This window comes from Periplaneta americana, chromosome 1 (genome assembly GCF_040183065.1).
Source record: "Periplaneta americana isolate PAMFEO1 chromosome 1, P.americana_PAMFEO1_priV1, whole genome shotgun sequence".
In the NCBI taxonomy this organism is placed as follows: domain Eukaryota; kingdom Metazoa; phylum Arthropoda; class Insecta; order Blattodea; family Blattidae; genus Periplaneta; species Periplaneta americana.
This window is the reverse complement of record NC_091117.1, coordinates 42,020,001-42,037,724: the sequence shown is the minus strand read 5'-3', so window position 1 is coordinate 42,037,724 and position 17,724 is coordinate 42,020,001. Positions and strand designations below refer to the sequence as shown.

General features: G+C 37.8%; 1 protein-coding gene across 5 annotated transcripts in view; it reads right to left on the bottom strand.

The window, feature by feature from the left end:
• The window catches only part of LOC138694873 (probable 3',5'-cyclic phosphodiesterase pde-5), a 453,748-nt gene that overhangs the window by 44,519 nt on the left and 391,505 nt on the right, over positions 1-17,724 (bottom strand). For all 5 annotated transcript variants that reach the window (XM_069819021.1, XM_069819048.1, XM_069819030.1 and 2 more), the window contains 4 exons: positions 16,356-16,494; positions 13,212-13,429; positions 4,517-4,759; positions 1,123-1,336 (listed from right to left, as the gene is read on the bottom strand). In XM_069819021.1, the coding sequence (XP_069675122.1) occupies positions 1,123-1,336; positions 4,517-4,759; positions 13,212-13,429; positions 16,356-16,494 (814 nt within the window). The remainder of the gene's footprint in view (positions 1-1,122; positions 1,337-4,516; positions 4,760-13,211; positions 13,430-16,355; positions 16,495-17,724) is intronic.

Genomic DNA, 17,724 nt, shown 5'->3' with positions numbered 1-17,724 from the left:
TAGTGTGATTTTTTGTTTTTATTTCTATTATTCTATTTGTATTTCTGGTGGTATGGAAGAGAAGGCCTGATGACTTTAACTGCACCAGAATAAGCAAGCAAAGCAAAATAAATAAATAAATAAATAAATAAATAAATAAATAAATGAATGAATTAATTAATAAATGAATGAATAAATAAATAAGTAAAGTTAAGTAAGTATGTAAGTTAAGTAAATTAAGTAAGTAAATAAGTTAAATAAATTAAATAAATAAATAAAATAAATAATTAAATAAATAAATAAAATAAAATAAATAAATACATAAATAAATAAATAAAATAAATAAATGAATAAAATAAATACATAAATAAAATAAATAAATAAATAAAATTAAATAAATAAATAAATTAAATTAAATAAATAAATAAATTAAATTAAATAAATAAATTAAATAAATAAATAAATAAAATAAATGAATAAAATAAAATAAATGAATTAATAAATAAATACATAAATAAATTAAATTAATTAACTAATTAATTACATTAAATAAATAAATTAAATAAATAAAATAAATAAATAAATAAAATTAAATAAATAAATAAATAAATAAAACAAATAAATAAATACATAATTAAATAAATAAATAAATATACGAAAATACCGACAAAGAAGTTCATCTCACACTAAAACTTATCTTATCCCTCTATACCTACTTGTGATATAGCCATGGCTCATGATAAGGTCACAGCACAAGTCTTGCCTCCTCTACTATACTTTCGCTCAACTTTCCTGGACGCCTTCAGCTATGTGTCAATGCGGATAGTTTCGAATTTGAACATACAAAGTATTTTGTCAATGGCTAAAGACAGTAATAAATTACAAAGTTGTTGTAGTTAATATATGGATAGTAACTTTTGCGCCATCTCATACATCACTGAACTTTGTGCACATTACTGCATACTTATTTTTGCAGAATATCCTATTTAATAAACAAGTTTAAGAACTTTTTTTAATTAGTGTTTGCTGGGGTATAAAACAGTTTTAAATGTACCTATGAAAGACAAGTGCAGAGACAAGCAAAAAGTTCAAGTTTGATTTCATCCCTAGCTTCCGTGAACTTCAAATTGGATGTGAACTTACTTTGGTGAAGTCTCCAGAACGCTTGTTGACCATCTGGACAACTCCAATGATGTTGCCTCGAATGAAGATGGGCATGCACAGGATGGACTTGGTGCGATATCCCGTCAGCTGGTCTATTGAGCGATTAAACCTCTCGTCGCAGTAAGCATCAGAGATGTTCAGAATCTCGCCTGTGTTTGCTACTTGGCCTGCAATGCCGGTGCCGAGAGGAAACCTGCGATACAAGCATGTGCTACTGAATTAATTACATTTCCAATATAATATACGAGGCGCATCCAGAAATTAAGTTTCCCGATTTTTTCCCCTTGAAAGTAAACGTAATTAGCCGTGTCAATTGCGCATGCGTAACAGATCTATGGCATATCAATCATACGCCAGCCGGACAGGTCCCGCCTGGTGCCAGTAGCGTGGCAGCAGTGGTCCGAAATGGAAGCTCTTATTCCTTCTCCCGCCGCCTCCGAGGTTCGGTCGGTGATAAAGTTCTTTAATGCACAAAGCATTGCGTCAATTGAAATTCATCGGCAGCTCTGTCAGGTCTATGGGCCGAACATCATGAGTAAGCAGATGATGCGTCGCTGGTGTAGGCAGTTTTCCGAAGGTCGTCAAAGTGTCCATGATGAAGAGCGCAGTGGGCGACCGTCCCTCATCAATGATGATCGTGTTGAGCTGGTGCGGCAGTGCATCATGGAGATGCACGATTACGGAGCTGAGCAGCCATTTTCCGCAGATATCGCGATCCTTGTTGCATGAGATTGTCACTAAGCACCTGCTGTTCAAAAAAGTGTGTGCCAGGTGGGTGCCGAAAAACCTGACACCCGAACACAAAATGCAACGTTTAGGAGCAGCACTGACATTTTTGCAACAGTATCACGATGACGGTGACGAGTTCCTCGACAGGATCGTCACGGGCGATGAGACTTGGATTTCGCACTTCACCCCGGAAACCAAGCAGCAGTCAATGCATTGGCGGCATAGTGGATCTCCGGTCAGGACGAAATTCAAACAGACGCTGTCGGTACGGAAAGTGATGTGTACGGTGTTCTGAGACAGGAAGGGCATTCTGCTCATTGACTTCCTTCCAAGAGGTGAAACAGTGAACGCTGACCGTTACTGTGAAACACTGCGAAAATTGCGACGTGCCATTCAAAACAAGAGGCGTGGAATGCTTACTGCAGGTGTTGTGCTCCTCCATGACAATGCTCGTCCACATACGGCTCGGTGCACAGCAGCTTTTTGACGGAATTTGGCTGGGAGTTGTTTGATCATCCACCCTATAGTCCTGATCTTGCTCCCAGCGATTTTCACGTTTTCTTGAACCTCAAGAAATTCCTGACCTCCGGTGAGCGTTTTGGCAACGACGAAGAGCTGAAGACGTCTGTCACACGCTGGTTCCATTCACAGGCGGCGGAGTTCTACGACAGAGGGATACAAAAGTTGATCCCACGATACGACAAGTGTCTCATTTCTGATGGTGGCTATGTTGAAAAATAGCTGAAACATTGCTGTACCTGTTGCCAATAAATGTTTTCCTGAAAGTGTGTGTTCTTTAAAAAAAAATGGGAAACTTACTTTCTGGATGCGCCTCGTAACATCGTAATTTATTGCTTTAACTGTTTCTCAAGGGCAGGAATCTCCTACAACAAATCTAGTGAAATTATATTCGATTTTGGGTAGGTAAGTCTTATGTTGTCCCACAGTTTTACTCCATGCTTAACTTATTATAGTCAGATAGTCACGTTACTTGTCAATGTTTAGTATTACTTATGAATTTGAGGAGGCAAATTAAGCAACAAAAATACAGAGTGTTTTCGAATTGGTGTTACAAACTTTCAGGGATGATGGCGAAGGTTACATGTATCAATTTGAGATAAGGAACTATGGTCCGGAAATGACTAAGTCGAAAGTTATAAACAAAAATAGTTGTGTGGAAATGGAATTGTAATTTGGCACCACGTGCCCTCCTTCCCTTAACTTTTTGAACAATCGTGGAAAAATGGTATGGGCCGGATGTCTCCAACGTGGGTACTTGTCCGATACAATCTGTAAGCTTGTCTATTGTTCCCATTGGCTCATCCGTATTCGAAAATCATGTCTGCTTATTCCGCTCTCGTGTACTCCTCCATTTCACTAGGACTGATCGACTGGACACTGCAACTTGGGTCATTCGTGTCTAAGTTCTGTAGTAGTTGTTTATACCCTCAGAAAGGAAAAAAAAAAGAATGTCTCTCGGAGCTAAAAATACACCCATAGAGTTAATTAATTTCCCTTTAATGGGTTCAATAAGTACAAGGTTTCTTAAGATTATAGTATAGACCAGACGTGGGCATCAGTAGTACATGTCGCACGGAGCCGAACTCAACTACGTGATCTCCCTCCCTCCACACCCCTAGCTGATAACCCAGACCGGTTGAGGTACTGGCAGTCAGCGGTGGATTGCAGTAAAAAATTTCACTCTCTAAGGAAGCTCCTGAAGTAAAAAGTCGAAAAATATTACTTCCACAAAGAATGGAAAAATGGATTCTTTTGTTGCGAAGAAGGTGAAAGTGTTAGGTGCTTATTATGCTACAAAATGTTACTGGCAGTGAAGGAGAGCAACGTTCAAAAGTAAAATATCCACATCTTCGGAGTTTTGTTATGAAAATTGCTTCTATGTTTGGCTCAACCTATACTTGTGAACAGTTGTTTTCTCAATTGGCCATTGTAAAATCCAAATCAAGATCACGCATTTCAGACGAAAATTTATGCCATCAGCTGACAATTGCAATGTCTGATATAAGTTAAAATTTTGAAACACTTGCTAATTTACGTGACGAAGAAGAATAAATGAATCCCTTCTTTTAAGGGCATAAGTTAATTGACGTAAATTGACAACAACAAAGAACTACAGTAATAGGTTTAAAAATAGCCTAATTGTTGTTTTTTCTGTTTCTTAGTAATGTGCTTGATATTTTGTTAAGAATCTGTTTTTCATAAGTTCCTTAATTTTATTTTCTAGTGATGCAAATTAGTGATTGATGCCCTTTCAGAACAAATAGGTTCAGATTATGGCATTACATTTTAACTGTTGTGGAATTGTACGTTTTATGTAATTTTATAAGGTTTTTTACAGTAATTGTTTAAATTAGAAATACAGTTATGTTTCAGCTTTTTGTAAAATAGTTTGCATTTGTTTTGGAAAATTTGTTATCTTTCATTGTCATTATTCATAAAAATAACATTGAGAAAGCTGTGTATCTTTTTGTCCTGCTTAATTGATTAACTTTCTGTGTTTCAATACGCGATCCACCGCTGAGTATTACGTTAACAGGTGATGCGTGTTGCAGCAATTGGAGTAGTACGGCGCATCTCTTTAAATGCCCACGTCTGGTACTGACTAAAGAAGAAGCTTACAAACCTGATTTCTGTGGAGTTCTGCAGCTTCGCCACAGCGTCCTCTCCTCCCGAGTCACTAGCTCCTGTGGTGTTGTTGCTCACATTCTCGCTGGCAACACCGATATCAAATATTCGTGCGTACAATTCCTTGTTCTTGCTGTCCACGAGGAACAGGGACGCCCTGTCTGCGTCCACAAGTCGCTGGGCGAAGTTCATTATCTTCATTATGAGAGCGTCCATGCTCACCATGTCCTGGAAGATGGACCTGCAACACAAGCACTAACAACATACAGACATGTTTCACACCTATCCTTAATTATATATCCCCAACGCATTACTAGTTTATTTAGCGATTCGGCTAACAATGCTGTTAAAGTCTTTTAGGGTGCTATTCATAGACATTTCGCTAGCCCGCGCTACGAGCGTGCTAAACTAGCTCCGGCTATCGACTGATTACTTGTACAGAATTCATATCATATCATATCATATCATATCATATCATATCATATCATATCATATCATATCATATCATATCATATATCATATCGCTAACACTGGTTTATGAATACGAAAAATGTTAGTTCGCTGATCATCCACCGGAAGCCCGCGCTAAGAATGTCTATGAAAATGGCCCATAATAACCAATATCAGTAATACCACAGTCTAGTATGTATACAGTCACGAAGCTCGAGTTGTGAGGGTGCTAGGAACACTAATCCTCATTTCAGTTTGGTTGATAGGCATTTACCCTCTACTCACATCCTCAACCATCAGTGAAGGGGAAATGCTACTATCCATCTTATTGACTTTCAACATAGTGAAAAATTATATTATTGAAAATGTTTACTGATAATCTATATTTCGAACGTCTATACTAAGCGTTTATATTTCATTTTATTGCTGTTTATATCAACTGGCACATAAAAAAGCTACTGAGAGCAGAAGATAAATGTTTTCTCCACCGCTAGTTGCTACTCTACAACACACACAATGGGACAATCTGCACTGTGTCACTCCCCCCTGACTTTAAAATAGAAACTAACATTCCTTAATTTAACTATTTATTAATAATAATAAATAATAATTATCCGTGGCGCTACAGCCACTGAAGGGCCTAGACCGACCAGCCGGCTGCTGGCCTCACGCCCACATGCCGAATCAGAGGTGGACGATCATTCAACCAGAATGGAGGTATCGTGTGGTTAGCACGATGATCCCCCAGCCGTTATAGCTGGCATTCGCAACCGGATTTCGCTACCTATCGTAGCTCCCCAAGTGCATCACGATGCTGGGTGGGCACTGGTCCCATACACTGGCCGAAATTACATGAGAAATTTCCTCCCCCATGAGGACTCTAACCAGCTTGCATTCCGTAACGCGAGTCCTAGGCAGGATGCCTTAGACCACGACGCCACGGCGCGGGACTAATTTAACTATTTATTAGTTGAAAATATTGTAAGAACGACCTGAAATATACTCAACCATGTAATTGTCAAACATCTGTGTCACTTTATTTTATATACACTTCTGTACTTGATTTAATATTTTATTTTCTTGTGTGTACAACTTGGGGAGTACAGGTATAAGAGGTAACAGCTACCGCCCTGTTGCTAACGAACTCAGTCCAAGTAGAAGGGGAAAGAAATGCTTTCGAATCTTCTCAACTTGTATGAAATGTCGTTTAGACTGTGTCTGTACTGTATTTCGCATTGTCTGTAATGAGGCGATATTAGCGACCCTAGTGGTAAGCAACTATCTATGGATGCATATTTATTATGTATTGAGCTTCATGACTGTATATACTTAGACTGTGGTAATACTGAGACGTCTGCGAACAGTTTAATGAAAGTGGCGTGTCACTGGATGAAACACATGCGGAAACGAAAACACTGAAACACTCTAAGACCAGTACGTTTCTTGCGGTGTTCTCATAAGTCTGTCTATTGTCTTCTAAGAGTGTTTAAGGGTAGAATTTCGACCTCTGCGGTAGGTGAGTGGTCTAGATTATCTGCCTGTCACGCAGGCGGTTCGAGTTCGAGTCCAGGTTAGGATTTGTTTTATTGAAAAATCCATTAACATCATCAATTTACAGCAAAATCTCGATAATGTGGGCTTCGCTTAGTGTGGTTATGAAAAGAACTTGCGTAAAAATGAGGAATTAGAGTTTTAAAAGTCACTGGAAGTCAACAAACAAATTAATAATAATAATAATAATAATGGCTTTATTTAACCTGGCAGAGTTAAGGCCTTCTCTTACACTCAACCAGGATTAAAACTTGCTTACATAGTTGAACATACAACTGGATCGGAATTAAGTAATTATATACTGATACGATTTAGGTACATAATGAGATCAAAAGACGTAGTTACATAAAAATTTAGCTCATAAAATAAAAATAAACGTACGGTAGTGGAATACATATTAATGTTGTTAAACTCAAATACGAATCACACAAAAACAGAAGCCGATAATTCATTAAAAAAATGTACACAGTAAAAAAAAAATAAACACATTGGAATACATATTAGTATTAGATTACTAGTATAAGTAGGATTCACATAATTAAACCAGAAACCGACAATTAAATAAAATGTATACAACAAAAAATAGACTATTAATAAAGAAAACAACACAGTGGGATACACATTGGTGTTAAGTGATAAATAAACACGATTTACATGATTACACAATAAAAATAAGAAAAGAAAAGAAAAATAAATACAGTGGAATACATTGCATTAAATATTTGTAACGCGTTAGGCCTGGCAACTCATCTTAAGATATTTTTCTAATTTACATTTAAAAGAAATTAAAGTTCGACAGCACTTGACTTCAGGCTACAGAGAATTCCAGTGACGAGAAGTAGTAACAGTGCAAGATGAATAAAGAGATGATGTGTGGAGTGGTATTTCTAGCGTGTTATCATATTGTGACCGAGTACTTAAGTTATGATAGCGAGAAAGATTGTGGAATCGGACAAATAAGTAAGCGGGAGCAGAGATGTGCAAAATTCAGTATAAGAGAGAAAGGGAATGTAACTTTCTCCTCTCATTTAACCTGAGCCACAATGGTTTATCGAAAGAAGGCGAAATGTGGTCGTAGTAGCGGACAAATAGCTACACATTTTAAACCAATTTCTGTAGCAACCATTGCGAGTGTTGCAGATCCGGGTCCGTCTAACACACCATCATAACTATCACGTAAGTACTGTATTGTATTGCTCTAAATTTTATGTATATTATACCTGTATAACCAACGTGTTTTTTTTTTTACTGTAAACGGACTTTTAATACACTTTGCACTGATATTTTAAGTTACCAATAATTAAGTTAATACGGACTTTCGTTCATAAGCACAACTTATCTCCTAATTAACCCGAATTAACACAAGAAGAAGAAGAAGAAGAAGGAGGAGGAGGAGGAGGAGAAGGACGAGAGGAGGAGGAGAAAAATCTTTACATGTCTAGAATCATGTTGCTTTTATTGCTCGGAATGGATTATTAAATTCAATCTTAATTGAAATAAATTTTTATCTATAGTACATGTCACAAGGCACTTAGTAAATTAGAAATAGCAGCTAAGAAGATGGCACTAACAGTTAATGAAGGTAAGACTAAGTACTTACAGACTGGAAGAACACAAGGAAAGGAAAAACATATCACTATTCATGAATATAAATTTGAAAATGTGACACAATTTAAATACCTGGGAACTATCATAACAAATGATAATAGTGTAACAGTAGACATAAACTCAAGAATTAAGATGGCAAACAAATGTTATTATGGATTAAAGAAGCAACTCCAGTCCCGCTTTCTTAGCATAAAAACAAAATGTAGGCTATATATTTTTATTTTAGTAGGTTATTTTACGACGCTTTATCAACATCTTAGGTTATTTAGCGTCTGAATGAGATGAAGGTGATAATGCCGGTGAAATGAGTCCGGGGTCCAACACCGAAAGTTACCTAGCATTTGCTCATATTGGGTTGAGGGAAAACCCCAGAAAAAACCTCAACCAGGTAACTTGCCCCGACCGGGAATCGAACCCGGGTCACCTGGTTTCGAGGCTAGACGCTCTAACCGTTACTCCACAAGTGTGGACTGTAGGCTATATAAAACATTGATTAGACCAGTCCTATTATATGGATCAGAGAGTTGGACCTTGAGTAAAGAAAATATAGAAAGGTTAATGGTATTCGAAAAGAAAGTGTTAAGAAAAGTTTATGGCCAAGTAAATGAAGAGGGTACCTGGCGTATCAGATATAACACTGAATTATACAATTTGTATAATGATGCGAATATAATTAAAGTAATCAAGGCCAACAGACTGAGATGCCTAGGCCATCTATATAGGATGGATGATGATAGCCCATGTAAAAAAGTCACTCTTACCGACCCATTCTACACAGTAAGAAAAGTGGGACGATCAGCAACAAGATGGCTCGACGATGTTGAAAAAGATTTGAAGTCAATCGGAGTAAGCCGCTGGAAAAATGAAGCGCGGGACAGAACCAGGTGGAGAATCATTGAGGCGGTCTTGGCCTAAGAAGGCTGTTGTACCATAGAGGAAGAAGAAGAAGAAGAAGACATGCCACAAGAGATCTGAGATTTGCCGATAAATCCACGATCGAAGTTAGTGGATTTATTTGGGAAATCTCGGACCTCGAGATACATTTATTAGGACTATTTCGTGAGTAAAATAAAAATATAAATAAGATATTTGATAGCTGTCCCAACCAGGGTTTAATAATCGGCCTCCTAATCAATCCTAAAAGAATATTTATTTTCTTTAATAGAAACCCTAGTTAGGTAGGCTATCATTGAAAACTTTATTGGAAATGCAACAAATAATACAACACAAATTACATTTTATAAAAAATGTAAATGACGATTAATTTATTATGCAAATCGATGACTTCAGTGCAGTTGAGGATATCATCTCCAGGGTGCTGTCAGGAAATTTTAATTTCCGAAAGACTTCCAAGGACTCCCGTGGGATTGTGCCTCTAGCCCCAGTCACAATTCTTATAAGGTTCCCCGTCTTGATGTTATATTTGGTCCCCATATCAATGCAGCATGACAGATAAATTGCCTGTTTTTCTTTGCAGACTTCTTTAGGTTGTTCCTCGCTGTTCTCAAAACGGACTGTGGGATCTAGAATGAGTCCACAATTTTTTTTTTCAGTCTATAAAAATGATATCTGTTCTTAGAGTTTATCCGTCAAAGGGAAAGGCACCCAATTTCCTCATACACCTCATACTTATCAGTCCGGCGAAGTTCATTAGCAATTTTACATAAAATTCGCTCACAAAATGTTAATAATTGTATATTTATAAATACTTAACCTATTCAGACATTGTGAAGCCGAAATAAATGAATAACGATTACTGCAATAAGAAATTGAATGTTATTCAGTAATACCAATTGAGAAAAGCGAAATACATGTTTAAAAATGTTAATTACATGTACTGCGCTTTTCTCTTGTTATTATAACAGAAATACGTTTTCATTACCTGCTGAAATCATAATTTGATTTAAATATTTTACATTATAATTACAAATAACCTGATTAATACATTAATTAAATGAACAGTTGTTATGAAGGAGTGTCATTTTCTTTAGATGCAATGGACATGGAATTAGAAGATGATGATGTAGATGTGGAAGAAGGATTTCACACTTTATTTAGTACAATGGATTCATGATCATCGGTTTACGTGGCAACAGTTGGCGACACTGAGTAAACAAAAGAACGACCATGCATTAAATTGATAGTGATAAATCGAGCTGCAGACATTATCGCGATGTATGGCTGTGATTGGTTGGAATTCAAAATTTCATTGCACTTCATTGGTAGAAAATGGAATGACGTCATATAAACGAAATAGTAATTTTTTCTTATGACAAACTTCCAAATGTAGACCTGTAGCGATATATCAAGTTCTAAGGCCATCCAGCCTTGCCAGACTGTATATGTTCAAATTCTCGACATAAGAAAGTGTTTATTATTACATTGTGAAACCATATGGCACGTTTACAGTAAACAAAAGAGATCGAAATAATATCACACACACTTGCAGAATGGTGTCGCAGACATTATAGGAAGGAGACGTTTACTGTGTACGTACACTATCCCATTTAATTTACATGGAATGGAATGCACAACTGAAGTAAAACAATATTTTAAAATATATACGGTCACACAAAGAAACGAACACAATTAAAATAAAATTAATATAACTGCCCAACAAACTGAGCGTTATGGGATGTGCTAAGAATGTGTCTATTGTCAGTATGAGCTAATACACATAATGAAAAGTTGTACCGGTATCTCTTTTCATAATCAACTTCCAGAAGTATGACATTTAAACGTACTATTTGGATGAATATCTAGAATTTTCACTTACAAGAACAGAACACTAGATTTATTCTCCCCACATTTTTAAGCGTACCTGATTTTGGTTTTCAATTCAAAATGTGACACATTTTACTTTTTAAAATGAAACCTTTAAATGGACAAATATTTGGGAAAAATGTTCGCTATGATTTCTTAATGACTGCATCCAAATTGGCTCCGAGAAGAAAATATGATGTCCGGATTGGACCCCTAAAATTTTTTTGCATTGGCTCCCAAGAAAAGCAATTCGCATTCGAATAGACTTCCTTACACAGGGACATCGGAATGTGTAAAATGTTTCTATCAATAGTCATTTAGGGCCATATTCATAGACATTCTTAGCGCGGGCTTCCGGTGGATGATCAGCGAACTAACGTTTTCCGTATTCATAAACCAGTGTTAGCGATATATGATATGATATGAATCCTGTACAAGTAATCAGTCGATAGCCGGGGCTAGTTTAGCACGCTCGTAGCGCGGGCTAGCGAAATGTTTATGCATAGCACCCTTACAGTTCGACGGCGTTGTAAATTTTTCTATTAAACGCAGTTAGATGGCGCTGTTGTGTCACACACTGTACATCCAAACACCGGTATGTTCCATTGCGAAGAGTTCACTTTTCAATTTCATTCGAAGTTGAATTTTCAAATTTATTCCGCTCTTTCCAATATTTTTAACTTCGTTGATGCTTTAATTTCTATCCAAAATAACACATAGGCCTCCATCAAACTGAACAGTAAGAAGCAGTACAGAAACAAACAACTTGAAAAAGAGAAATTCCTTAAAAGTGTTATGGAAGAATACAGACGACGTGATATTACACTATGCAGTTAAAAAAATGAGTTTTAGGTTTTTACCGAAAATGTAAAGAATAAGAAACTAATGGGTGAAGTACTGCACAACTGTAATAACATTTTGACCAGATCTACGTATCTGCAGTGCTTGGGAAAAGTGACATAAGTCAGTTTCCACAAACCTTTTTTTATAATTTTTTGACAACTTACACTGGTTTATGTCGATTTGATTTTTTTCTGTATGAATTATTGTAATGGGAGAAATACTTATGTATTTTTTTTTTCCAAGCGAGCAGATGTTCCGTAAGTTGTCAATAAATTATCAAAAAAGGTTTGTGGAAACTGACTTATGTCACTTTTCCCAAGCACTGCAGGTATTATAGACAGTCTCAAATCTGTTAACTTGGGAAGGAAAATGTTGATGCAGTTGGGGTCGATGTAGAATAGCAGTTTCGGAGCCAATTCGAATGTAAAACAGGAGCCAACTCGGAAATTCGAAATTTATTTAGGGCGCTCTTCGCTCGAAGGAAACGCCCTCGAGTGCGGGACCTTCGAAGGAATACGAGTGAGCGAAAACTCCATATTGCAGTGCTCTACAGAAAGTTCCTATGCAGACCGAATCCAGTCGGCTTAATGACGGTAATGCGGAGCGCCCGTCCCGAGCAGCTAAACGGTAAAGGGTGAAGGGTGAAGTGGTATCCGTCTGCGTAGAGAAGCGTGCACAGATATGTCCTTACGCCGCCCGACGACAGATCTTGTTAGGTGGAGGATGGAGTGAAAGGGTCTTAAGCCCGGTTCAGACGGTGCGTGTTTCTGTGATGGATTCCAAGGTGGCTGCGCGGATGGGTAGCCTGCGTGCTCACTTGCCGGAAGTAATGCGCTCTGGTGGCTCCTTGGATGGCTAGCTTGCTGGATTTCGAGGGTAGGTTCCTAGCTATTTTTCGTGATGGTTTGCAGGCTGGATCCAAAGATGATCATATAATATCACCACTGAAACCATGTCGCCATGTTCGTTGTTTTCCAACTAAACCTGTTTTTTCTATATTCTTCAGTTTCTAAGAAACAACAATTAAATATCGGACTTTAGCTGCTTTGCACTTATGGCTTAATTACTTTATTACGACATTTACTACTGTTAATGTAGGACTTCAGTTGTTTTCCACTCACGGTTTAGTTTCTTTTTGACCATGAGTGTTGGCAACAGATAAAACAGCAGATGAATTTCCAATTTCAACTGTGAAAAGAGCCAGCTCCATGTGAACAACTACCGTCACCGTAGCCAACACGGGAGCCAGCAAGTGAGGACGCAGGGCAGCCATCAGCGCAGCCACCTTGGAATCCATCACAGAAACTAGCACCGTCTGAACCAGGCTTTACTCTCTGTGTATTGTCCGATAATTTTTTTTCTTCCCTGTAAGCCCATTATAAACAAACATAGACGCCACGGTCCTCAGATATGCTCCCTGGCCAGTCGACGTATATGCTGAGAATAAAACGTGATTTACAGTGAGATGGCGACCTTACTTGACCACCGCGAGCAGGAAGTCGTTGAGTTTCCTCTGCTTGTTCATGCTGAGGTACAGCTGGGCGTAGTGCAGCGCGATGCCGCCCCACACCAGGTAGCTGCTGGCGATCTCCTCGTCCTCCTCGTGGAAAGGGTCGCTGCGCCACAACTCGACCACAGCGGCCAGATGGCCATCCGTCTGCACCACCGGCTGGTAGAGTGCGTGGGCAGCGTCACCCTGTAACAACAAATCAGACTTCCGCATAACTTTTGACGTGAATGCGCCTTTATTCGAGGTACAATTTATGAGAAAATCTAACATTTTTAGCGTAACACGAAGTTCAAGAAATCTTCGCTAGATGTTGCACATGCCAAATGAGGTGGCCTTCGTCGTAGCTTTGACTACAAGTTTATGTTTCTTAATTTGTTGTAGTGACGAGTCGTAAGATATATTTGAATTTCGGCGAGTCTCCAGTTATCCTGCTTATTTCCAAGATAGCTTCGACCTGAAGAAACCACAATCTAGGTCTACTGCAGAGATGAGCATCGTGCCTCACTTGAGAATTTGTGCCTCACTGTCCTTCACATATACTGTTTTCGCTGTAAGAAAAATCCTAATGTAAACATAAGCACGTTGCTATCATACCTGTGATTGGCTCCCAGTCGAAACACTCACATGACGCAGGAAAATATAGTTCGTATTTGGAAACCACAATCTTGTATTATTTGAAAATAAAAAATTGATTTCTAGTTATTAAATACGATGAAACATTTAACTTCACTTATATATAAAACGTTATGTAAAAGAAAAGCTATTTTTATATTTTGTTATGTACTATGAACGCGGATGAATACCAACAGTAATACCGAGGTAGTCTGTTCTTGTAACAAGCTGGCGTCAAGTTGTTCACGCAAGCACGTGGTACTGAAGTATGGCTTCTGTATCCTCAACTGTCCATTGTGAAGACATAAGACTTAAAAATAATTTAATTACAGTAATTATAAAGTAAATGTTTCCTAAGCAAACGAATGCATAGTAGTGAGGTTAGGCCTACTTGACGAGTAACGGGAAATGTTTAACATGAAACAGAATGTACAACAGTAGGCGGGAACATGTACTGAGAATCTATGGCGCCAAACAGTGGCCAATGAAGCCTCACTTCAGTCACGTGCTATTGTTTATATTAGGATTTTTCTTACAGCGAAAAGATTATAGCTTATCGCCTTGAGTGACATCTTCACAGTCCCCGTTCCTCCCTCACGTAGCTCCTAGGCGTGGGCAGGTTCTATATCAGTTTCATAAGCAATATCATTGGTGGCATAATGGCATTATCATAGCAGTGTGTACGCGTTAGAAAATTATTATTTCATGAGAAATGGGAGGAAGACTTTTTTTGCTGTTTAGAAGGGGAGAACATACTATGTATGTTATGCTCGAAAATCCTATTAGGCATTGATAAATTTAGTATACAACGACATTACTCCTTATGTCATAAAGAACATGCTGAATTAGAAGGTAAGACAAATTAAATGTTATTTTTCGTACTATTTCAAAGAAAATTTATGATCTTAACATTTGCATAGTATACTAAATACGACATTATACCTTAAACACGCTGCATTAAAAGGTAGCCTACGAGGAATTAAATGTTGTTTTTACGTATTATTTCCAAAAGAAATTTATATAAAAAAAAAAATTTCAAATGTGCGTAGAAAACGGAATATGATTTTCTGAAATTATTTTAGGTCGAGAACCTGCATATCTATTAAGTAATCTTGAGAAACGCCGGAATATTCAAGAAAATAAACGTAGGAAACCTGATGGAATATTATTGGCCAGTTACGCAATTTCTCGCCTGTGATTTAAATCAATTCAGCGACGGAGAAACAGTAAAGAGGTTTATGATTAAATCTGCCGAATTAATTTGCCAAATTGAATAAAAGTTTTCGAGTCTCTCACGTTAACCAAGCGCTTTTCTAATAATTCGCCACCGACCGCCTTAGCGATTACGATAAGGTGACGAAGGTCACAGCAGTTTATATTTCCCATCTCTTCTGCAGTCTCCTCTCCTAGTAAACAAACTATTTCAAATCGAGTGCCTCACGTAACCGAAAACTGTGCCCGTGCATGATCTAGGGTTTTCCTACCAGAATGGAGGTAATTTCTTCATCCGCGCCGCACTTACAAGAGGAGTATCGCCGTCACCATTACTGTTGGTCGTTTTGAAATACCGTATCACGTTGGTGTCACCAAATGTTAGGCCTACTGATGATAAGTAGTAGAAGCTTTATTTAAACATTGACAACAAGAGTAACAATTTCAAATCTGATTCGTCACTACAGCAAACCGACGAAAATAAATTTGTAGCCAAGACTCGACCATGATGCTACGACGAAAGCCATCACACTAATAGTATACCTTATTTTATTTCATGGAGTGCAGTTTCATAGAAAAGACTTTGCCGACAGACCTTCTACTCCCTCCTACTAATTGATTATCATAAATAATAAATAAATGTCTTCCTTACTGTGACGGAAATCTTGTCTTCTCCTGTTAGTAACCAATCACAATCTTCGTTCAGAAGAATAGACAGGTTCCCGTCAAATCCACGTGGAGGCAGAGTTGTCGCATCTTTTCCGAATTAAAAGAATCCCATCAGTTTCATTGCATAATTTCGAGGGTCACCAGGATTGTGGCAACTGTGCAATGTTGGGACGAGGGGACAGGATGGAATTGTCAGAGTTGTTTGTGTAGGAAGTCATAAATCTGTAAGTGGGTGTTCAAAGGAGCCGCCGAACTGCACTCCTTGAAATAAAATAAGGTATACACATACTGCCATCTGTCAAGTGTTGGGTAATCTAATTGAGGGGCTCACAACCAGAGTGGACCCTTGTTTTCTACGGTTTTAGTAAATGGCGCTTGGCCCACTATGGTTCTGAACCCTTCATATATCGATCTCTACAAGAACCCGACCATTCGGACTTTAAAATAATTTCTAAGAAAGGTGAGTTAAGGCAGAATAAGGCCACTAGAGACTGCAGTGCTAGCCTTCGGGACTTTCTTCCGTAACAAAAAATAGTTCGTACGTAGGCCAGTTTTAACACAGTAGTGTTGGAATACATGGCGAGACAAAACAATTTCAGTAAAGCTGTAATGCTCTTACTGTGTAGGGAAGTCCATCGGGGAACCTAGGGTCAACGCTTCCCTTGGACAGTCTGAGGGGCTCTCTCGTCCTTGCGACGTACACGGGCACTGTGAGGCCGGAAGTCATCTTCTCCACTATGGCTTCCCCGTTCTCTTTCCTGGAACAATTGAGTTGAGAAATACGTGATAAGCAACAAGTCGTACAAAAATGATGGTGGTGATGAAGGCGATGATAATGATGAAGACGATAGTGATGATAAATACATTGGTGATGAAGCTGAAAAAGATGGTTATGATGATGATGATGATAAGACGATGGTGATGTTGGTAAAGACGATGACAATGATGAAGACGTAGATACTTATGATAATGAATACATTGGTGATGAAGCTGAAAAAGATGGTTATGATGATGATGATGATGATAAGACGATGATGATGTTGGTAAAGACGATGTCAATGATGAAGACGTAGATACTTATGATGATGAATACATTGGTGATTAAGCTGAAAAAGATGGTTATGATGATGATGATGGTGATGTTGGTAAAGACGATGACAATGATGAAGACGTAGATACTTATGATGATGAATACATTGGTGATGAAGCTGAAAATGATGATGATGATGATGATGATGATGATGGTGTTGATGATGATAAGACGATGATGATGGTAAAGACGATGACAATGATGAAGACGTAGATACTTATGATGATGAATGCATTGGTGATGAAGCTGAAAAAGATGGTTATGATGATGACGGTGATGATGATAAGACGATGACAATGATGAAGACGTAGATACTTATGATGATGAATACATTGGTGATGAAGCTGAAAAAGATGGTTATGATGATGATGATGATGATGGTGATAAGACGATGGTGATGTTGGTAAAGACGATGACAATGATGAAGACGTAGATACTTATGATGATGAATACATTGGTGATGAAGCTGAAAATGATGGTTATGATGATGACGGTGATGATGATAAGACGATGACAATGATGAAGACGTAGATACTTATGATGATGAATACATTGGTGATGAAGCTGAAAAAGATGGTTATGATGATGATGATGATGATGGTGATAAGACGATGGTGATGTTGGTAAAGACGATGACAATGATGAAGACGTAGATACTTATGATGATGAATACATTGGTGATGAAGCTGAAAAAGATGGTTATTATGATTATTGATGATGATGATGATAATGATGATGATAAGACGATGGTGATGTTGGTAAAGACGATGACAATGATGAAGACGTAGATACTTATGATGATGAATACATTGGTGATGAAGCTGAAAAAGATGGTTATGATGATGGTGATGATGATGATAAAACGATGGTGATGTTGGTAAAGACGATGACAATGATG